The sequence below is a fragment of the Podospora bellae-mahoneyi genome, assembly GCF_035222275.1.
Source record: "Podospora bellae-mahoneyi strain CBS 112042 chromosome 1 map unlocalized CBS112042p_1, whole genome shotgun sequence".
NCBI classification, from domain to species: domain Eukaryota; kingdom Fungi; phylum Ascomycota; class Sordariomycetes; order Sordariales; family Podosporaceae; genus Podospora; species Podospora bellae-mahoneyi.
The window spans coordinates 6198160-6219072 of NW_026946359.1; the positions used below are offsets into that span (position 1 = coordinate 6198160).

General features: G+C 53.6%; 9 protein-coding genes and 1 non-coding gene across 10 annotated transcripts; 7 read left to right on the forward strand and 3 right to left on the reverse strand.

Moving 5' to 3' along the window:
• Nucleotides 1-1601: 1601 nt before the first annotated feature.
• Nucleotides 1602-2128, forward strand: QC761_118424 (uncharacterized protein; the record flags this gene model as incomplete). The annotated part of the gene is made up of 2 exons (XM_062875127.1): nt 1602-1863; nt 1915-2128. The coding sequence occupies exons 1-2, from the start codon at nt 1787-1789 to the stop codon at nt 2126-2128; spliced, it is 291 nt and encodes a 96-aa protein (XP_062738362.1). The 5' UTR covers nt 1602-1786.
• An 849-nt stretch (nt 2129-2977) lies between these two features.
• QC761_118425 (uncharacterized protein) lies at nt 2978-3196 on the forward strand (the record flags this gene model as incomplete). The annotated part of the gene is made up of 1 exon (XM_062875128.1): nt 2978-3196. One exon carries the CDS (start codon nt 2978-2980, stop codon nt 3194-3196), a length of 219 nt encoding a protein of 72 aa, XP_062738363.1.
• Nucleotides 3197-4007: 811 nt separating this feature from the next.
• Nucleotides 4008-7197, forward strand: QC761_118430 (uncharacterized protein; the record flags this gene model as incomplete). Its single annotated transcript, XM_062875129.1, has 3 exons — nt 4008-4045; nt 5978-6246; nt 6307-7197. 3 exons carry the CDS (start codon nt 4008-4010, stop codon nt 6954-6956), a joined length of 957 nt encoding a protein of 318 aa, XP_062738364.1. The 3' UTR covers nt 6957-7197.
• On the forward strand, nt 5197-5302 carry QC761_0020920. Its single transcript has one exon. It is a non-coding gene; the product is annotated as a tRNA-Ala (tRNA).
• Nucleotides 7198-7288: 91 nt separating the features above from the next.
• PEX5 (Peroxisomal membrane signal receptor PTS1) lies at nt 7289-10023 on the forward strand. The gene is made up of 2 exons (XM_062875130.1): nt 7289-7847; nt 7908-10023. Exons 1-2 carry the CDS (start codon nt 7677-7679, stop codon nt 9681-9683), a joined length of 1947 nt encoding a protein of 648 aa, XP_062738365.1. The 5' UTR covers nt 7289-7676; the 3' UTR covers nt 9684-10023.
• Nucleotides 10024-10216: 193 nt separating this feature from the next.
• On the reverse strand, nt 10217-12373 carry QC761_118450 (uncharacterized protein; the record flags this gene model as incomplete). Its single annotated transcript, XM_062875131.1, has 1 exon — nt 10217-12373. The coding sequence occupies one exon, from the start codon at nt 12371-12373 to the stop codon at nt 10217-10219; it is 2157 nt and encodes a 718-aa protein (XP_062738366.1).
• A 650-nt stretch (nt 12374-13023) lies between these two features.
• On the forward strand, nt 13024-14498 carry QC761_118460 (uncharacterized protein; the record flags this gene model as incomplete). Its single annotated transcript, XM_062875132.1, has 3 exons — nt 13024-13202; nt 13262-13348; nt 13403-14498. The coding sequence occupies 3 exons, from the start codon at nt 13024-13026 to the stop codon at nt 14496-14498; spliced, it is 1362 nt and encodes a 453-aa protein (XP_062738367.1).
• Nucleotides 13357-16265, reverse strand: QC761_118470 (uncharacterized protein; the record flags this gene model as incomplete). Its single annotated transcript, XM_062875133.1, has 3 exons — nt 13357-15406; nt 15460-15875; nt 15913-16265. 3 exons carry the CDS (start codon nt 16263-16265, stop codon nt 14514-14516), a joined length of 1662 nt encoding a protein of 553 aa, XP_062738368.1. The 3' UTR covers nt 13357-14513.
• A 113-nt stretch (nt 16266-16378) lies between these two features.
• GIM5 (subunit of tubulin prefoldin) lies at nt 16379-17741 on the forward strand. The gene is made up of 4 exons (XM_062875134.1): nt 16379-16715; nt 16897-17168; nt 17238-17355; nt 17428-17741. The coding sequence occupies exons 1-4, from the start codon at nt 16541-16543 to the stop codon at nt 17487-17489; spliced, it is 627 nt and encodes a 208-aa protein (XP_062738369.1). The 5' UTR covers nt 16379-16540; the 3' UTR covers nt 17490-17741.
• QC761_118485 (uncharacterized protein) lies at nt 17578-20765 on the reverse strand (the record flags this gene model as incomplete). Its single annotated transcript, XM_062875135.1, has 6 exons — nt 17578-18562; nt 18625-18888; nt 18942-19513; nt 19584-19658; nt 20612-20664; nt 20711-20765. The coding sequence occupies 6 exons, from the start codon at nt 20763-20765 to the stop codon at nt 18016-18018; spliced, it is 1566 nt and encodes a 521-aa protein (XP_062738370.1). The 3' UTR covers nt 17578-18015.
• Between the last annotated feature and the right edge of the window lie 148 nt (nt 20766-20913).

Genomic DNA, 20913 nt, shown 5'->3' on the forward strand with positions numbered 1-20913 from the left:
CTTCCACCATTGGCGTGCATGAATTGCGTGAGCAAGATTCGGCAGACTTCCGGCTGAACACTATATGCCACTCGAACCACACTTCTAGCAAGGCCGAATGAAACACAACGACGGGAGGGCTTTGGTAGTCATGTCAGCATTCTTGGGTGTCTCTTCGGTGACAAGACCCAGTGGTTGGTACCGTAGATAATCTCCGTGGCGCGCCAGACACAGGCCCGGCTCCTACACTACGACAGTTCACGGGCAGGATAAGTTCAGCCAAGAACCAAAGGCTGTCACTTCACCCTAGCGTAGATACCTGAGTGAGGGGCAGGCTGCGGGAGGTACTTGATGCTTGAGAGGAATCAAGTCCTTACTCCATACGGAACCATCCCGCAACCTGCTGGAGATCCAGCCAGATGCATTGCAACGTCACAAACCCCTGTCCGCGCACAATTGCTTGCGCGCTCGGCACGTGTCGTTTAGGTTTCCCGCCCAGTGGCTCGTTCGGCGGGAATATTTAGACCCTTGATAGCCCTGAATGGCTCCAGCCTGTTCGGGGAAGTCGGTACGGTAGCAATGTCGCCGTGGCGGATCGACGTCCTGTTTGTGGATGTGGACCGTGCGTTGTTTCCCATCTGGCGGATCGAAACGCTGATGCTTTCGGACAAGACGTTGCGCTGAAGGTTGAAAGAGGAACCGAGAGATATCCAGCCGGGCCAGGGTCGCTGCTGGTGAACTGCTGCTCGGTCGGTGACGAAGGAGAGGGAGAGCTTCAGTGGCCTCCAGAGAGTGACACTGTTTCGGGCCTGCTTCTGGGCCTGCCGTCTGGCTGCCGCCAGGTGTCGAAACCAACGACGCCAGCTGGTGTCCAAGGTCTGTACAACCACACAGCGGGAGCACTAGTGTAAGGGCAAGTCACATTCCAAGTTCCGAGCTGGCTCAAAGTTTTTGGTTCGTTCCATGTGCTTTTGATTGCGACCCTCGTGGCCTTTGTTGGCACGTTTATTATTACCGAGTCTTGTACCTTGGTACCGTCCACTTTGTCTCGTCAACTCGGGCGAATATCCGTCCTGACTACAACACACCACGGAATGGTCCTTGGCAGCGCGCATAGCCTCTCCAATCTCCATCACCCAGTTTATTACTGCGTTATGTCCTGTCAAGCCTCGGTCTTGAGACGCCTTAGCCGCCGTCCAGTGGACCAACAGGCTCTCTGGGAGTTCCAGGCTGGATCCTCAACGGCCCGAGGGCAGAAGGGGACGGGTAGCCAGCCCAGTAAGCTTTATGACGTTGAAACCACTCGCAAAACACCGTTATGTCCTCCTGCACATGTTCGTGAGGACGGCACTGGCAGACAGATCTCTGTTTCGAATGGTCCCGACAAACACAGCTGTGTTGGATCTCCCTTGCCCCACATCTCCTGGTTCATATCGGCGCCAGGATCCGAAAGCGGCTCAGGCCCTGGACGATCACGCCCCCGAAATGTTTGTTTCTCAATCACAATTACCGCTCGGCTCGTCTGGCATCGGACATCTGGCATCTGGCATGCGATCTTGCGCGAACAGGTGTCGTGCCAGGTGCGGGGTTGCCTTGTTGAGTACCTTGCAGCTTCATTCTCTGGACAAGTGCTTCCAAGCTGGGAGATGGCACAGGCAAGACATCCTGAAAGGCGCACAAAGTGTGACCAAAGTTGCAGATTCTACATCGTCAGGACATCCGGTACGAAACCCATCAGATATCGACCCAACTACTTACGTACAGCAAAGCCCAGTCTTGTGCGGCCCCAGGCGCCTTGACTATCGATATGCGAGGCAAACCAGTTCGCGGATTAGTTCCAATCCTGATGTGGATTAGGCCAGATCCTTCCGCTTTCTTCTTGTTGTACACTGCCCTCAAAGTTCCTCACAACCACCCAAGCTGACCTCAGTACAGTTGTCTCAAGCAAGCGGTTTGCGAATGCCTTGACGGCTGCGCTTACGACGTCTCTTCGACAGAGAGGCCTACTCAGCCAGACAGTGTTAGAGAATATCCCGACTGTAGACAGCCACAAACGCCTTGTACCTCACAGGTCCCCGAGGGGTCGGCGACGTTGGCTGCAGCCCCTCACTGTCCACCCCACGGCTATTCAGTACCCGCAACCCACTAATCAGACTAGAGACACGGTATCTTGCATGGTTGATCTGTCTGGGGTGAACCACGGCCGGGGTTGTGGGCATCCTACCGTGGTTCTCTGGGCCTTCTCAGGGCCAACAGTACAGGAGTCCTAGTCGACACCTGTCGACATCCGGGCGGTCTGGTCAGCGATCTCATCTCACAAATCCCAAGCTTGCACAACAATGGCGTGGAGTGTCTCCGTGGTCCAGTCCAGCCAGGTCAGGTCTTGCGGTTTCGCTCGGCCGGGAGATCCTCCCGCAAGGGATGTCGCCATAGTTTTCCGGGGATGTATTACTCGTCGATCACTGGACGCCTCCGACTGACCGTGCAGCAACCTCTTTCCGTAAGCCAGATTGCCTAGGCTCAACTCTCGATGGCCTCCCCTCGATGCGGCTGAGGCCTCGAACTTCAAGCATATGTGCTCTCCTGCATAGCCGAGCAGAATCCTCACTATCACAACACGGATACACGCACTGTGTTGGGCATTGTCAACTTCTCAAAAGGCTGCCTGTACCTGCATTTCCATCCGGAACCGGCGTGAGACCCTGCTCATCTGATGGGTTGTGGCCGTGACACTGTGATTTCTGCTGCTGCGGTGACAAAACCGGGAGCCAAATGATGGAAAAGTGGTTCCGGCCGACAGAAAACCCTCATGTTGGAGCCGCTGGGCCACAGTCGCTGGCCGTCAGGGTTTGTGAAGCCAACATCCGTCGCTCGCGGATGAGGGTTAAAGGGCAACCCCTCTTTTTCTTTGCTTCTTTTTCTTGGTTTCTTTTTCCGTGACAGAACGAACATTTGCTTGCAACCTTGCTGATCGTTCTCAGTATCTCATGCTCACCAGATGGCGTCGTACTGCTGGGGCTGCAGGGCACAAGAAAAAAACTGGCAGCTGAGGGACCCAATGAAGGCAATTACCACAAGTACGACCGCAGCTGCTGTATCACCCTGCACAAGAACACTGATCCGGAGACAGCCATGCTGTAAAGCTGATTTGTACTCTTGTGGCTCTCTCCACCGAATATTGTCGGACTGGAACATGGACAGTTCATCCCAGTCCTGACTGTGTTCTCTGGCTCGTATTGGCGAGGGGGTGCGTCACCATCCCATGTTCACGCAGCCAAGGCCGAAAGGTCTTCCTGTCCGGCGCCCCTGATTTGTTCCGTCCTGAGATGCAGAGGTTGCCCCTTTTTCATGGTTTCTCCTATGCCCCTTTATTGGGCAGGAGGAGGAATCGGTTCAGGGACAGAAGAAAAGTGCTCGAATAGAAACAAAAGAAACCACAGCACTCGCTCCTGGCGAGAGGCTACGCAAGCTTCTCTGGAAATAGTTTGAGTCTCACGGTATTCTACGAAAGGCTGATCTTTTGTGTCGGGTGCCTCGAGCCCACGTGTTTCTCTGTTCCTGAAAACTCCCTCTCTCGGTTCCGTCAGGTTCGGATATCATGGCAGAGGGTCAGGTTTTCCATCATCCGGTGCTCTGCTATGTGCTGTCAGGTACCACATTCATCACAGTTTATAGCTGAACTGATATGCCACAGGAAAGTTGCATCCGCCATTTGTGGCTAGCTTCGCCAATCACTAACTCCCATTGCTCACACAAACATCTACTGTCATGAGGGGAAACCTGCACGTATCTGGCGAATCAACAGCACGGGGGGAAAGGGGGGATCAGTATGGGACTGGGGACGCGGGCGCGAGGATGTGCCACAGAGCACAACGGATGCCCTCGAGGGATGGCGTTTTCACTCCGCAAGAAGGACGAGGAGTGGGCTATCAGGGGCACAAGACTGGGTGTCACATGGCACACATAGGTTACCAGTGCCGGATTCACCCAATACTGGTTGAAAACTCTCCACTATACAGAACAAGGCCATGACAGAACCAACGGAGGTGGGCGAGCGAGAAACGTCGTATGTCATTATACACAGGTAGCAACACCATCATCTTCCAGAGGGGTTGCCACAGGTCCCTCGACTATTTACTCGAGATGATGGGACCATTGCAAAGCATCCACTCACGGAGGTTTACCTTTGCCCTGAACCCATGCCACTCATATCTGTCATACTGGCCATAACACTCCTCCTCAGTACCACAATCATTCACACCAACCACAAGAAGGCCGATTGTTCGCATGTCATTTCCCCCCTTCCCCTGAACTAGCGGAAAAAGCCTGCACACATGGCTCTCGTAGCTCCTTTGATTGTGACAGGAGGTGAGGTAACATGAGCAAACGACAGCCGTCCATCCATCCGATGTGGGATAGCTTTCAGAAGAGCACACGGCAGGTTAATTGTACCTTGGGAGAGTGTTGAGAAATAAGGTACACGGGTGGTTGCCACTGTCATGGGAGACTTCTGCGTGGTACGCAGTGATACGGTGAGGAGCTTCTCTTATAGAGGAGGAAGTGGTCTGATTTTTTTTTTTTGGACGGGCAGGCTGTCTGTTTGGGGGGGTGATATCTGAAATCTTGAAATAGGTTATCAAAAGAGGGAGAGGTTGAGCCATCCTATGAATTTCTAAAAGGAAGCGAGAAATAAAGGGGGGGAATCGTCTATATTCAGGAGCGGTTGGCAAACAGTTAGACTTGCATGAAGAGGTATTCAATGGCTACCACCGCACTTTCCAGGCGTCATGGTGCCAGGAAAGATGAACTTTCAAGTGGTGACTAGAATTCTCTTTGATCGAAGTACCTTGATTTTGAAAACTCCCTAAGGTACAGGTGTCTAATACATCCATATTACGGGTGTCCCTTGCTAAGCCTCTACACACCTTAGGTGCCATATCGTTTGATTGCCACTATGGTGATGGTGCCACTGGAATAGCATACCGAAACACCGCAATGGTAGGCCAAACATCAGCTCTCGTGATTCTTCGTACAGTGAACGTAAACAACAGCCTGCGTTAGATTGATTCCATGAGCATGTTGTTGACTCTGGGAAATTATAGAATGTGACAATCAAGTCCCCAGCAACACAGAGACCCATCTCAAGCCATGGCCAAAAAGAAAATGAGGAGGAGGACCGCACAAAGATGTCAGAACTGAAATGAGGCAAAAGATATGTGGACGGGCTGGGAATCGAACCCAGGACCTTTCGCATACAAGATGACTGATACTAAGATCAAGTCCCGATGCTAAGCGAACGCTCTACCAACTGAGCCACACGCCCTGTGGTTGTATGTTGATGTTGTGGTGGGTGGAGAAGGAGTTAGGGCTTGAGTATGGAGGGGGATGATGCCTCTTGGAAGCTGTGCATTCTTTTGGTGTGCTTGGACCCACCCTGTCTTTTGAATGGTGGGGGTTGGGAGCAGGAAGACTTGCCACGGGTGAGCGGAAGGACCGTAGGCGCACGTTTGGAAAATTCTTCAAATGGAGGCCTCGACTGCTGGGATTTTGCTTGGGAGGATTGTCTGTGGTTTGTGGCGAGTTTATTGAACTGTCGTTCGTCTTGGACCTGTCAACAACTAACTGCGGTGGGGTTCATGATGATTATCCACGATAAGTTATCGGATAAGCTTATCTTGGCTTGGCAGGCAGCCGGGGTTAGGGTTGAGGCAGAGTGTCGGCTCTCAATGTCCCACTCAGCCTAACCGTAGAGAGCTGGCTGGTAAACTTGTGGAGACGCAAACACCCGCATCCTTGCAAAGCTTGCTGCTGGGAAAGAAATTTTGGCGCAGTTCGTTCAAAAACTTCATCATCGACCCATCACACATTCGGCTTACCTCTACCCTTCACACAAGACCAATCCTCTAAGCCACCCTCCCCATTCTCATAATGTAAGTAAACCCAACGAATGAGCCCACCATCTCTGTCCTCCATATATTAACCTGCTGTCTTGCACTAGGCAATCTCTTCGCCGCGCCGCTGTGCGATCTGCCCTCTCGGCCTCCAGAGCCGTTTCGGTCAAGACCACCTCTGCTCCCTTCGCTTTCTCCATCGTCAGAGCCGCCGCGGTTTCCAGAGCTGTCCCTGTGCAAGCTGTGCGGTGGTATTCCCAGGAGCCCACTTCGCAAGACCCATTGTCGCAGGACGTCACCGAGGAGGCACATGAGGCCGAGGAGAACATCACAGAGCAAACCCAAGAAGAACGCCAGCCCAGGAGGCAGCTCGACAGTAAGTCTGCACCCTGCACACGCGATGTCATATGAACACCATGCTGATAGTGTGTAACAGAGTCGAGAGCCATCTTTGTGCGCAACATGGTGTTTGAGGTCAACGAGCAGCATCTGAAGGAGGCCTTCGAGACATACGGCGAGATTGAGGACACCTACGTTGCCCGCGACCCCCGGGGTATGAGCAGAGGATATGGCTTTGTCACCTTCAAGGACGCCTCCGCCGTCAGCGCTGCGTGCGCCGCTGTCAACGGCTCTTTCTGGCATGGACGCCGGGTAACCTGCATTCCCCGCAGAGACGAGGAGCAGACACCCCGTGCCCGCGAACAGAACAGGACGCCTAATCCCCCCACCAATCAACTTTTCGTCGGTAACATCCCCTACGAGACCACCGACGCCGAGCTCAACAACCTCTTCGCTGGCCTCTCGAACGTCACCGACATCCGTATCGCTGTCGACCGCACCACCGGCTGGCCCCGGGGCTTTGCCCATGTCGATTTTACCGACGTTGCTTCTGCTGAGGCTGCCAAGGAGAAGCTGGCCGCCACCAACCTTGGTGGCAGACAACTGAAAATCGACTTCGCTACCGGTTACGGAAAGGGTGAGCGCACCAACAACAAAAGCTTTGGTGGCCGTGGTGACCGTGGTGACCGCGGAGACCGTAGAGACCGCGGCGACCGCAACGACCGTCGCAGCAATGACGGCTTTTAAGATGGGCCGCCCAACCCTCGTTGATAATGACGCAAATACCCCTTTTTTCATGTCGGCCCCGGATGGTGGGCGGAGGTTTCATTCTTGTCGTGAACGATGGGAGGTAGCCAGAACTGTGTAAAATACCATGATTTGTGTTTATGCCGAGATGCTTTCTGTTATAAATTGGCGAAAGATAGACTGTAAGATTATGTTGTGTAGCAATAATATGCTCTCTCCAAGACTCCCACCTCTCTTTTGCCTCTTTGTTGTCTTCTTCAATGGGCAGCAGCAGCCCCAATGCACAAGACCAGCTGAAAAACGAATCTGAACAAAGTGGGGGCCCGGTCCCGGGGCAACCAGCAGCTTAGCAATCCCCAGGGGGGCCGGACCCTCCAGCAGCTGCCTCGGCACATGGCTCTTATTTGTTGCCAGTGGCGGGACATCAACTCGGTCCGGACAACAAACAACGTACAACTCAGCACAGCATCTGTATCGAATATTAATTCGCCAGGCGCGAGGCCATTCCAGCTCGACAAGAGAGGCCAAAAGAAAACCAGCAACTTGCTCACCGTCTCGCTCTGCATTTTAGGTCGAGTTGGGCCCGATTCTTGCTTACATACCTCCCGTCACCCCGCCACACGCTTCGGCTCTCCTTTTCCTCCCACCTGATTGAACCCCTGATTGCCCTCGCCAAACTCGACCGCCTTTGCGATTTCCTCACTCTTCACAATCACAGCCATGTCATTTCTTGGAGGCGCCGAATGTTCAACGGCGGGCAATCCGCTCAGCCAGTTCACCAAACATGTCGGAGACGACAAGAGCCTGCAGCATGACAGGCTTGTGGGAAGAGGCCCAAACAGTGCTATGGGTGGCTTCCGAAATGTTGGCCGCAATACCCCCCAAGACGAGGTAGGAAGGATGTGAGGACCAAGAGGGCACAGGAACGATACTGACTGACTGGCCGAATAGATGATGAATGGCTTCCTCCACCAGAATGCCACCCTTCCCGACATGCCCCTCGAGCAGCAGCAGGGTCCTTTGGCCCACGCCCATCTCGATCACCTTCGCGCTCAGTCCGGCTCTCCGCTCTCGCCAACATGGGCCCCTGATACCCAGGCCGCGATGGAGGCCGCGTTCAACGCACCTCCCGGCACCCACTTCAGCGCCGACGAATTCGCCAAGTTTCAGCACATGAACCCTGCGGCTGCCGTATCTCATGCCCCGGCGATGCCCGGCGCCAGCGCGAGCATGCAGCGGCCCATGATGATGGGCGGTGGTATGAGCTACAATATGATGCAACGCCCCCTGTACCAGCCCATGTTTGGTGGTCAGATGCACATGGCACCCCAGCCTCTCCAGCAACACCAACAGCCGGCAGTCGAGGGTAAGGGGAAGGGCAAGGTTGTGGAGCTGGACGAGAGCAAATGGGAAGAGCAGTTCCAGCAGATGGAGCTCCACGATCGCCAACTGCGGGAGACAGAAAAGGACGAGGCTTTGGCCATGGAGCCCGAGTTGAACAACATGGACGAGAAGCTCCTGCACTCCGAAACCGGCTACGGTGACCTGGAGTCGATATGGCGCGGCATCCAAGCAGAGCAGGCGCAGCTTAAGGAACTGGACGATATCGAGGACGACTTTGCTAAGTTCGACAGCGCCAACTTTGGCGGAGATAATCTCAACGACTGGGGACTGAACAACAGGCTCGGAGCCGATCCCATCGTTCAGGATTATCTCTTCGAGGATGAGAACATCTTCGAGAACACGACAAACCCATTTGAAGAGGGCATTCGGATCATGAACGAAGGCGGAAACCTTTCCCTGGCCGCTCTTGCTTTCGAGGCTGCCGTCCAAAAGGACCCCGAACACGTCGAGGCCTGGGTCTATCTTGGCCATGTGCAAGCCCAAAACGAAAAGGAGGAGGCTGCTATCCGCGCTCTTGAACAAGCCATGAAGCTCGACCCCAACAACCTCGCCGCTTTGATGGGTCTGGCCGTCTCTTACACAAACGAAGGCTACGACAGCACTGCCTACCGCACCCTCGAAAGGTGGCTCAGCGTCAAGTACCCCCAGGTCATTGCCCCACAAGATCTGTCGTCCGCTGCCGAGCTCGGCTTTACCGACCGCGCCCAGCTCCACGACCGCGTCACCAGCCTGTTCCTCGAAGCTGCCCGCTTGGCCCCCGACGGAGACCACATGGACCCCGACGTCCAGGTCGGCCTCGGAGTGCTCTTCTACGGCGCTGAGGAGTACGACAAGGCGGTCGACTGCTTCCAAGCCGCGCTCCACTCCTCGGAAATGGGCACCTCCAACCAGCGCGAGCAGATCCACCTCCTCTGGAACCGCCTCGGTGCCACGCTCGCCAACTCGGGCCGCTCAGAGGAGGCGATTGCCGCGTACGAAAAGGCGCTGTCGATCAACCCCAACTTTGTCAGGGCGAGATATAACCTGGGTGTTTCTTGCATCAACATCGGGTGCCATGCCGAGGCGGCGGGGCATTTGCTCGCTTCGTTGGATATGCACAAGTCTGTCGAGAAGAGCGGGAGGGAAAAGGCTAGGGAGCTGCTCGGTGGCGGAGGTGGCCCGGACACGGACGCGAGGATTGACGCGATGACCACTCAGAATAGGAGCACGACGCTGTATGATACGCTGAGGAGGGTTTTCACCCAGATGGGGAGGAGGGATCTGGCCGAGAAGGTTGTTGCTGGAGTTGACCCTGATATTTTCAGAGGAGAGTTTGATTTTTGACGGGGACGGTGACCGTAACAAAGGTGCGTGTGAGAAAGGGGGGCTGTGGCACTTGACTGGTGGGAAGGGGGTGGTTTGGGAGAGGTTGTTGGTTGTGTGAGAGTAGGGGTTGTTGATATTTCCTTTGTTTGGTTGAAAAGGGGCGGTAACAGGTTTTGGGTAAGTGTTGGGAAGGAGGCGAAAGGAGAGGCATTGCAATCAGCATTTTCGTGGCGATTATTCTGTGGCATACAATAGCTGGTGGGAAGGGGGGCTGGTAGCGTTGCTGGGTAGTGCATAGAGACAAATAGCCATATACACAAAGCGAGTCACAATTGTCATTGTTATCACTGCATACGCGAGGTCCACCATGTTTTGAAGCTTTTGGTATTGCGCCTGGTCTTGTTTCTTCAAGGACCAGGTTGTCTGGTTGCTGCTGCTGCTGCTGCTGTACAATCGCTGTTACAAGAAAATATTCCCACCCAATTAACCGGAACGCTGCTTGGGTATCTCGGTTCAACTTCCCCGAGCACCATATACCAATCAGCTGTCCATCATTTGACGCTTAGGAATCCAACACCGGCCCTCGCCACCTTGACTGCCTTCCTCAACGCGTCCTCCTCGTCCGTCGTCCACTTTACACTGAGCTGATCCCACTTCGTCCCAGGAGTGTTATACTCCTTCTTGAACTGGGAATGCATAGCCTGCAGTCTGCTCATCTCCCTCGGGTCGCCCGTCCCGCTCAACACCATCAACAGTGTGCAAGGGGGCAACGCAGCGTGGATCCTCTGGAGTCGCTGCGCAAGCGTAGATAGACACTCCTCCAGAGGAGAAACTGCCTCTTTCTCAGCATCGCCATTCACGTCCTGAACCTCGGGCGTCTCCTCTGCAACCGTAGCAACAGGAGGAGTGTTGGGCTTGTGTCTGTTGGCCCACCCCTGAACAAACTCCAACTCTCTCAACCTCGCCCAGACAAAGTCAACACCGCCTCCTGGAACCTCCAATCCATCCGGGTCGCCCTTGACTGCGCGAATCACGCCCGCTTCAACCTCGGCGTCCGTCTTGCAGGATATGGCAACCGTCGCAGCGTTGCAAGCACTTCTGGACACATCGCCCCATTCAACAGCCGCACTCGTTTTCCCCACAGGGAGACCGCCAGTTGCCTCGGGCCCGGCTGTGGCGCGGTAGGCTGTTCCGGAGCGGGCGAGGCGTCTGAACAAATTCTCACCTTGCGAGTCACCGGTAGCCCAGGCCTTTCCTTTCTCACACTTCTTCTTGACGAGGTCTAAACAGGTTTTGGCGTCTTCCACACTGTCATGCCCGTTGATGGTGCCACCACCTTTCTGGACTTCACGGCCCAGGTGGCGTTGGGCGAGGTACTTGAGTGAGTTTTTGAGCGGTGGGCCGCGAGCGTGGGGGAAGAGCATCGACGTGTCCACGATGAAGGGATGGGCGAGTTGGAGAGCTTTGAGATCCGAGTCAAGTGAGTGACCCAAGAGGATTGTGCGGGGATGTAAAAGATCAAGCAGTTTAGCCTGGATATCGCTCAGGGTTGTTGTGACAGGATCGAGCATCTCCTTGGTGATTCCTGAGTATTGGGTGACATAATCGGTGATGGGCTTCTCGGGCTTGACCAGCTCGTCAAGAACTGTTTCGCCATCCCAAGACACCAAGCTCACTCTCGTGAGAGCAAGCTCGCCAGGCCCGGTCAAACACATCTCACAGTCGATGGCAAGGACCTCTCGCCCAGCGGTGATGCTCCCTTGCTGGATTTCGCTCTCGGGAACATCTCCATCTTCAAGCTTGCTGACCCTGGTGTGCGCCCACCCTTCTGGATTCTTAAAAGAGTCCCTGCGCTCGCCTTCTGGCAGTAAGGCTGGATGCACTGGAAATCCGTTGTCCATCAGTTCTTCTGGAGTGGCGAGGAACTCGGTGATTCTAGTTCTGATATCTCTGTGAGAGTCTGGCCCGGCCTTGTCTTTGCTCTTGTCCTTGTTCTTATTCAGAGGAGCAGTGAGCATCGTGGTCAAAGGCGAGTGTAATCTGCCATACTTGTCGTCCCCGGGTGCCTTGACAGGCCAGAGGTGCGGGAACATGTCTGCGAACGGTTGCAACGAGGTTGGCAAGGCCTCTTTGCTGAGAGGCCGAGGGTAGTAGTGATCTGGAGAAGAACCATCGCCAATCTGCTTGATCGCTTGATCCAGCGTGGGCGTCTCATACTTGGAATAGTCAACACCGGGCTCGAACATGGCCTCCTCCAGACCAGGCACCATGATGGCAACAACCTTTCTGAACTCTGGGCGCTGTGAGACGGAGATCCATTGTGGCGCGGGACCATCGGCGAAAAGATACAGGATGAGATCGCGGAAAGCTGAAAGGTTGACCTTGGACTGCAGTCTTGACTTCTCCGAGAAATGCAGGGCAGGATATCGAGCTGAGTTGGGAGTGGGAATCTTCTTGTGTTTTTTAACTGGCCGGCCGCGCTCAATGGTCTGCCAACCGTCATCGTCGTCAGCATCATGAGGACCGGGCCGCTTAAGACTGCCCGAGGAGGATTTTCCTTCAGAGTCACTCCGAGCCACTGGTGTTGCGGCAGGTTCCGTGTCCTTGGTGAGATTGGAGAGATTGGAGAGATTGATGAGAGGTAGGTTGGCGGTGGCCAAGGCACTGGCCACTCCGCGGTTGGCCATGTTGTTTTTCTTTTTACCCATGCTGTACAATGAGTTTCCAATGGTTCAAGATCCTCGGCGATGCCGACGAGCAAACAACAGGAAGCAGGCGACGTGTGAAAAAAAAAAAAAAAAGAAAAGAAAAACAACCGGTGTTGATCCAAGTCGCAAGAAATCAGGCCTGCCAAGACTGATGCGAGTGAGGACAGGGCGGTTGGCCACAATCTGATAAACGAAAACCCTCGATAAGTGAACAGTGGCTGGTGGAGCTAGGTCACTTTGGGCGAGAACCTTGCTGGCCAGGCCAAGTTGCGACCAAAATAACTGGCACTGCAAAACAGTGAACCAGGCCTCGAAAAATATGTAATGGGCCTTGAAAGAGAGCTGCTAGGTCCGTTATATGCCTTTTGAGGCGTAGGAACTATCCTTTTAAGTATAGTTCCCTTTCTATGATAAAAAAAGCGTAGGTTGGTATTTTGCCCACGACGGGCTGGCCCCTTGCACCTGCCTCTTGGGCGAACAAGTATAATCACAGTCTCCATTTCGAGAAACTCTGTTTTTTTTCTTGAACACACTGCAAAATTCCTTTGTTCCACACACGGATCCTCGAGGCCTGCACTGGGCACCAGACGCTCAATCAAACAGCATCACAACTCTGCAGGCCTGGGTTGAAGCACACATACATCATCACAATGAAGACGGCCTCCTGCGAATGCAAAAAATGCCAGGCATCAGTTGGGAGTTTTTCCAATCTTTGGATCCGGATTGGCAATAGCTATCTCGGCCCTGTGATTCAATCAGACGAGGACTTGGCCATTCGATGCGAAGGAACGACAAGAATCGGGGGAAAGGGGACTCTGGTGGAGGGATGGTAAACATTCCCTTGCTTGTGTTCAAGATATTCCTGATCTGTTCTGACAACCATCGCAGCCATTTACAAACCCTTTTCTGTGACGGTTGTGCAGCCATACTCGGCTTTCGATGCATTGAGACCCCAGTCAACCATGTCCTCGACGAGTACGTGCCATGGCTCCTATGTCGTCAGTTTGAAATCTGACAATATTCCCTCAGCAACCAAGTTCTGTTGAGAATCGCGTCTGTCAATCTGCTCGGTGAGGAAAGAGAGGAGCTTGAACCCGAGGTCAAACGAGTCCTCAGCATCAACGAACCGTCAAGAACGAGCAATGGTGGGCCGCCCTACCTGTCCTCAAATTCCCCCAGTACCCTCGAGTTTCAGCAGCTCAAGTTCGACCTCGAAGGCCAAAAAGACTACCTCAGACGTATTGACAACAATGGCTTCAGAATTGTGGCAGGCTTGGACAAACGTGTGGCTCGTGTGGAGAGTGATTCAAAGACACTACAAGAAACAGTGAGTGGGTTCAAGGGAAGCATACTCGGAGTACAGGATAGCCTCAAGTCACTACTCGGATCAGAACTGAACGGGATTGATAAATGCGGGACCGAGCAAAAGGCGACACTGGAAGGCCTTCGGAGCCGGGTGTCCCTGGTCAGTGATGGCCTCGACATGATCCAACAGCAGGCAACAGATCTCGCCGAAGAGCTGCGAGAGGAAGTCTCAGATCTCAAGAACCAACTTGAACAGACGACAGGAGAGCTTGATATACTGAGGGCCGAGATCAAAGTGAGCGTCAGCGCCGACAACTATGCCCGCGATATGGCTGCTATGCGCACCGAGATCGCGCAGCTCAGAAGAGATCTTCACACTGTGCGCAGCAACGAACACGAACGTGTTGCCCCTTCTTTTCCCTCAAGGGAGCTCGAGATTCTTACCAGCAACATCGCGAAGATTGGTAATCGAGCCAGCAAGGTCGAGACTTTACAAATGGAGTTTGAGATCTTGAAAGGGAGGGTCGACAGAGCAGAGGCAAATTATGGGGCATCCAACGATCGACGTGCGGCATATCCCTTGGATCCAGAGACATCTCTTCCCCACCCAGGAGCGAAGAAGCGGGCTTCTTCGCCCAAGCCGGAGCCTGTATCTAAACGAAGAGTGCCCTCGGACCAATTCTCGGATTACACGGTCTCTGGACACAGTGCTGCGCCGCTCACCCCGTTGGGGCAGAGTAGCACGACAAACTTGCAAAATCCCAAGAAACGGGGTCGTCCCAAGACAGCTGCTGCATTATCCAACTCGGGAGGCAGGTGATGATCCGTTATCCCGCTAACGTCGAACTACTGATCCTTGCCCTTGGACAAGCACATCCTCCAAAATCTCCAGCGCGAAGGAAGCCAACGTGTTGACGGGCTTGAGCACCTCGCTCTCAAAAAATGCTTTTGCTTGCGGATCTTCAGGGTCTCTAGCCCACGCCTGTACCATCTTCGACTCGTCTACCCGTCCGGGCAAACTCTCAAGATCCTTCAGCATCATTTTGGCCTCCTTCAATACGTCCCAATCCTCAGCAGCGCCGATAGAGCACTGATGGACGACGATGTGGAGGAGAGCTTGGCACATGGTGACTTGATCCGCCATCGCCAAAGCACCAACAATGCCCTCGTGAGTACACCTTTTTGCCAGTTCCCCGCTTGACGTCAGTTCTCCCGTGAAAGCCAGCAGTTTCGTAATAATCATGACGCCCTTGATGCGCCACGGCATGAATGGGGCAACAAGCTTGATGGGATCGCATTGGGTTGCCAAGAAACAAGCCAGTGGTAGGGCGTAAACGGCCCATTTGTAGTTGGTCTGCCAGTTGGTTGCGAGGAGGAGGATTGTGGTTGGTAATGGTTCGACTGCCCACATCTTTGCTTCAACCAAGGGCTTGCACAATTTCCAGCGAGTCCGTGCCGCTTCAATCGAGGTGTCCTGCTCTGATTTTGTCTGGTCATAGACCACTTTGTAGATAATCTCGATTTGGTTCATCGAGATACCTGATTTGTCGATAGCCGGTTCTCGGAACTTTGTGGGATCCGGCTGCAAGCTGAACGAGTTAAGTGAAATGACCGGCGATGTCTGAGCAACCTGGTATACATCAAGATCATCCACACACCGTGGGCAGTCGCACTCAAAGTAGTAGAGTCGAAGTCCTTCACGGCGTATCGACCTAGGCTTGTCGTTTGCTGCAATCACTCCGTCAGTACTTAAATCCTACTACCAATAACTGTCCACATACCAATGTAAGAAATCGTAATCTCCTCTCCCTCCTTAATCGGTCTCTCCGCCCTCAGCGTCGCCGTCCTCTTATCAAACCCGATAAACGCATTCGGCACACAAGAGTGATTCACCCTCGCCAGCGCAGGATCGAGAAAAATCCCCGACATGCCCGTGTCCGCATCGAGCCGATTGAACGCATTGGTTTGGATCTGACACAGAAATCTCATCGCCGCTCTCAGCCCGTCCTCGTTCATGAAAACACCCGAGTACGTCATCGCCGCCATGGCTTGGAGTTCAAAGTCACCCCAGACTTGCTCGTCTGCTTTGAAGCCTTCGAGGTTGCTCTCGAGGGGGTCGGACCCGTCAAAGGGGTCGCGGATGCCCTTGTCGTTTGTTAGGAGGACTTGGGCCAGTGCTCTTACGGGGGTAGGCAGCCTATCCCAGCGTCAACATGTCTGCTCTCGTTCTTGACAGGAAAGGGGCTACATGCCAGTCTTTGCCCGTAGTCTCCCTTACCCTCGCAAACATCTTACACTCGGCCTTGTGGATCGACTTCCAGTGGGCACGCTGGCACGTTGGGCCGCAGTACACAGCTGCCCTGCAGCCGGTACAGGCTTTGAGTGAGACGGGGGAGAAGCCCTCATTGGAACCGACACGGAGACAGTAGTTGCATGTTGTTCTCATGCTGGGGCCATCGGGGAGGGCGAGGGTCGGGGAGGAAAAGGTGGCGATGAGGGAGCCAGGGGTGAAGTCCTGGGTTGCTACGAGGGAGCGGCCATGAGGGCCGGAGGAGAAGGCTGTTCCTGGGGGCGGTGTTGGTGGCATTGCAGGAGGAGGGGTGATTTGAATCTGAACTGAGATGGTGATGGTGAGATCGGGAGTTGGGCGGCTGGGTAGAGAGTTTTTATGTCACGGAATAATCTAGGGCTTTCCCTAGGACTTTACCAAGGGGACAGTTTTGGTAAACTTTTGAGTGAAAGCTGCCTGAACCCTCCTTCCTTCGCACTTGACACGTAAAAATATCCGATGATATTATCTTTCGTCGTCTCCTTGAAGCCCCCACCCCGCTATTTCCGTGATGCAGTTAACCAGCCTTTGAAATGCCCCGCAGCGCAAACTGTCGCGGGAATAGTGGGGCATCAACGGCGCCTCATCCACCGCCAGGCGCACACACCGTCCCGGGACTCATCACAGCTCCTTCAAAGTCCCAGGATCACCACCGATCCCCAACTCTCACAATGGCCAGCCAAGGAAGACAGCAAGGAGGAGAGCAAAGTATGTCTCATTCCCCCCCCCCCACCCCCCAATTCCTCTACCCCGCACCTCTTTCATGCTCACCTCTCACCTCTCAACCATCTCATCTCATCTCATCTCATCTCACCCTCACCCTTCCTGGCCCCCTTTAGCAAGCCCATAACCTATGCCCGTATCCCTCCCCCAGCTAACACATCCTAAGTCTCCCTCGATACCCTCACAGCCCCCCAACTCTCGGCCGTGAAAAAGCAACTCGACGAAGAAGTCGAGCACCTCTCCCAATCTTACGCCCAGCTCGCCGCCGCCCAGTCCAAGTTCAAGGAGTGCCTCCGGGTCGTCAAGTCCGGCTCCGAGACCTTTGACGAGAAAAAGCCCATCCTCGTCCCCTTGACCAACTCCCTCTACGTCAAGGGCCGGATGGCCGACCCGGACAAGGTCATTGTTGATGTCGGGACTGGGTTTTACGTCGAAAAGGTTTGTTTGCTGTGACACTTTCGGAACTGAGTGGCATGGGTTACTAACGGGATCTGGTGATCAAAACAGGACACCAAGAGCGCGGCAGAGTTTTATGAGGCCAAGGTCAAGGAGTTGGCTGCGAATATTCAAGGACTGGAGGGCATCGTGCAGGCCAAGACTCAGAATTTGAGGCTGGTGGAGGAAGGTAGGTCCATGTCGAGATTTCACCATGCAAATGAGAGGATTGAGTATACACTAACTTACTTCATCACCACAGTTCTCAGACAAAAGGTCTTGGCTGCTGGACCAGCTGCTGGCCAGGCTGCTCAGGCGTCATGACGGGCCAGTAATTGAGAATAGCAATGAACCAGCTTCATGTCCAAGTCATCTATCATTCCTACGTATGCGAGTGCCCTTGACTGCATGTAACAGTTGATTTGAGAAGTCACAGACGATACCAGTCGGTGCCATGCTACAAATATGGTGGCCCCTTACGCACCTCTCCTTCGCCACATCACAATAGTCTAGGGTTATAACTGACCTTTGTGTCTCGATATTTTACATTGCAATGCTACGGTATCACAGCCACCCCTTCAAAGCTCGTTTTTCGGAATACAATGACCCATTCACACACCTCTCGCCCCTTACACGATAACACAATACAGTTAAAAAATCAAAATTCAACTTCCTCCTGAACTTCCCCTATGATATAAAACAACAAAAAGAGATATAATACATAGCCCACGAAGGCTCCATGCTTCTCTCCCCAGTGCCATCATCCTACAACCCACCATAAACTAGACGGTCACCTCCCTGATCCCAATAGCCCAAGTGGCATTCGCCATCCAATTCTTCGAATGTTCCATCAGGACACGACTCGGTTCGAGCCCTTTGCCCCTACACTCAACAGGTTATCAAGCATCTCCTGCACCCACGATACCCACGACAAAAGCTCATCCAATGGATGCTCATCGCCACCATCCTGCGTCAAGGGGTATGGGACCTGGGTCTTGTCTCTCGAGGTCAGGAGTTGAGTGGCAAAACTCTTGTCCCATTTCCGCGGAATCATAACGGGGAGCCCGAGGTGATCGTCCCAGTCAGGACTGAATACGGAGAGCAGAGTTGTCGTAGTCGGAGGCTTCGTTGTGTTCGTTCCGAACGAATGGTACACCGTAATCTCAAGGCTATACTTGAAGCTCAGCTCCAGGGTCCAGATGACCTTGCCCACAATGTTCGACACCTTGTTCTTCTTGATGAAGTCTTGGGACACCGAAATCTTGGGGAAGCCACCTGCATATGTACCTTGGCTGATCTTGGTGAGCCTAGCCATGTCATCTTCAGTCAAAGGTAGACGGGGCCTGCCTTCCCTGCGGCTGACCTCCTGGGAAATATTCAACTCCCAATCAGTACCTCTGCGGTGCAGAATGTCAGTATACTGAAGCAACTTGGAAATAAGCGTGTTGTCTTGTCTCACCTGTCGGGGCAAGCATTGAGGACTGAGAATTTGTTGTAGACTTTGGTTCGTTGATAGGCACACACGGGCATGATTCTAGGCTTTCGGCCTCTCCCCGCCTCAACGCCTTCTACCATACACTCAATCTCCAAATTTGGCGTGACTATGTATAGGGAGAACTCAGGTTCGGAGTCGGGGTCAACGCTCTCTCGGACCACTGCTGGCAAACTTTCATCCCCGTTGATCAGGGCGACTCTGAGGGCTTCAACCACATCGACAGGAACACTGTAAGACTTTTTAGCACAACTCTGATGAGGGACGAGTCCAGTCATACTTACTATGGTGAAAGATGGATTACGTCGCGGAAGGCGGCATACTCTAGCTCACGCTCCATTTCGGCCGAGCTGTACCTCCTCTTCTCTGGGTTCCAAATTTCACGTCGCTGTAGGTAGCCGATCTTGACACGCATCTGCATCTTGTTTGGGTCTCGGACAAGTGATCCGACGGCCCGGTCAACAATATCAGTTAGCTGGGCCTTATACTTGGCTTGATGAGTCCCAGAGGTGGTTTCCGAGACGGTTGGGGCCGATGCTGAGGGGACGACAGCGCATCTATCACGACCAAACACGATAGCCGAGTAATCTGCACCTGACTTGGATGGGCACAGCAGTCCATTGGTTCTCCACATGTCTTTGATGTCGGCTTCCTCGATGAGTAGTTTCCTCACTCGCTGGGCAGCGTCCTGCGCAGCCTTGGTGCCAGGTGAATGTATGGAAATTTGGGTGGTCGTGTCGTCGACATTAATGGCCTTGATGTCACACAAGGTATCCTTGCCAATCAGTTCCAACTTTGTGCGTAGAGCAAAGTCGGCCGGGTCGACATCGATGGTGGAGGGTGGGGCGAGAAAGGTCTGGTGCGGTTAGTCGACTGCGATGCTGTACTCTGCAAGTAACGACTTGCCTGCTTGGTCAGCGGCGGACGATATATTTCCGCCAGCTCATCAACCCCCAGTCGAAAATGCTTCCGTTCCATGGTGTCCATTCTGGCGGTGGTCTCTGTCAGTTTTGTGAGTTTCTCTATTCTGAAGCAGAAGGTAGTGTGTGGAAGGTGTGATCGAAACGAGATGTAAGAAGATGTGCGAGAGAGATGTTGGGAGAAGATCAGAGTCAGAACCTGAATGCGAACACAGAATCGAGAAAAAACAGGCAGACGAGCTGGAGGGGCAATGTGGGGAAAGCGTGAGCTGGTGGCAGCAACAGGAGGCAGGGGCGAGCTTCCGTTGCCAGTGCTGCAAGTGGCCGGCAATCATAGGTCTCAGGAAGGACCGACTGCTCCGGTCGATGCGGGATCCCGCCGAGACAGCCTAGAGGGAAAGCACAGTATGCTGATCCTTGGAGAGATCCGGATTGCTCAAGAAGCAACCAGTCGCAAAACCAGCTTCAAGCTGTGCCATTCGTAAAGACCTCGATCAACGTACCTAATGTAGGCTAATGTTAGCAAGAGCTCTGGCAATGGAAAGGTAAAGTTCTGTTCGGGATGGTTGGCCAAGCTCCGTCCAGCGGATTGCATCTCAGCTGGCACCCTCGGCTGGACACTTGTTACCAAAGCCTTTAGGGGGAGTTCAGCCCTGAGCAGGTCCCAAAGATGATGGATCTTGTCAGGTATCTGTGTGGATGGCATGTGGTTCCCTGAGGCTCGATGGCTTGGCCAGCTCCTATCGGCATATGAAATGTTGTGAAAACCCATCACACAAAGACGTCTTGTGCTAAAAAGAAAGATCCTTTCTTTTATACACAGCACTAAAGAGGCCGCCACATGGGCAGTTTCAGACCTGCCCGTTGGCGTCGCATTAACGGGCAGCAAGCCGGTTCAGCGACATTCTTTTTGAGCGAGACAGTCTCAATCCCATCCCAAATAAATCGAGACGGCCAGACAGCTCCAAGGAAACCCACACTGAGTTTTACCACAAAGCTTTCATAAATGAGGGAGGATATAAAGAAAGACTTACCTCGGTGAGGAGAGAGTTCCGACCAGAAGCCGGTGACCAGGCGGGCCAGCTAACTGTACGACAGCGTGCCAAAGGGCAGTCCGTACGTTGTAGGTGAACTTCCTTGTAGGCGAGGAGCGTCCAGTAGTCGCAATAATATCCCACAAGTAGCCATTGAGAGAGGTTAATCTGGCACGGGGCCCTCGGTCGACAGGAAGGAAAACCGATGAGATGAATTGAAACGCTGGCCGGGCTGTTTAAACGCAAGGAGAGGTGAACATTAGCGAGGGCAGAAGATTTATTATCGGACAATTTCAAATAAA

What these genes read in the sequence shown, in the direction of transcription:
- PEX5 (XM_062875130.1), top strand. Translation starts at nt 7,677, where the DNA reads ATGTCATTTCTTGGAGGCGCCGAATGTTCAACGGCGGGCAATCCGCTC. An exon ending in GCAATACCCCCCAAGACGAG is followed by an intron (nt 7,848 to 7,907) that starts GTAGGAAGGATG and finishes CTGGCCGAATAG; the next exon opens with ATGATGAATGGCTTCCTCCA.
- GIM5 (XM_062875134.1), top strand. Translation starts at nt 16,541, where the DNA reads ATGCCCCGCAGCGCAAACTGTCGCGGGAATAGTGGGGCATCAACGGCG. An exon ending in CTGGGTTTTACGTCGAAAAG is followed by an intron (nt 17,169 to 17,237) that starts GTTTGTTTGCTG and finishes TGATCAAAACAG; the next exon opens with GACACCAAGAGCGCGGCAGA. An exon ending in TTTGAGGCTGGTGGAGGAAG is followed by an intron (nt 17,356 to 17,427) that starts GTAGGTCCATGT and finishes TCATCACCACAG; the next exon opens with TTCTCAGACAAAAGGTCTTG.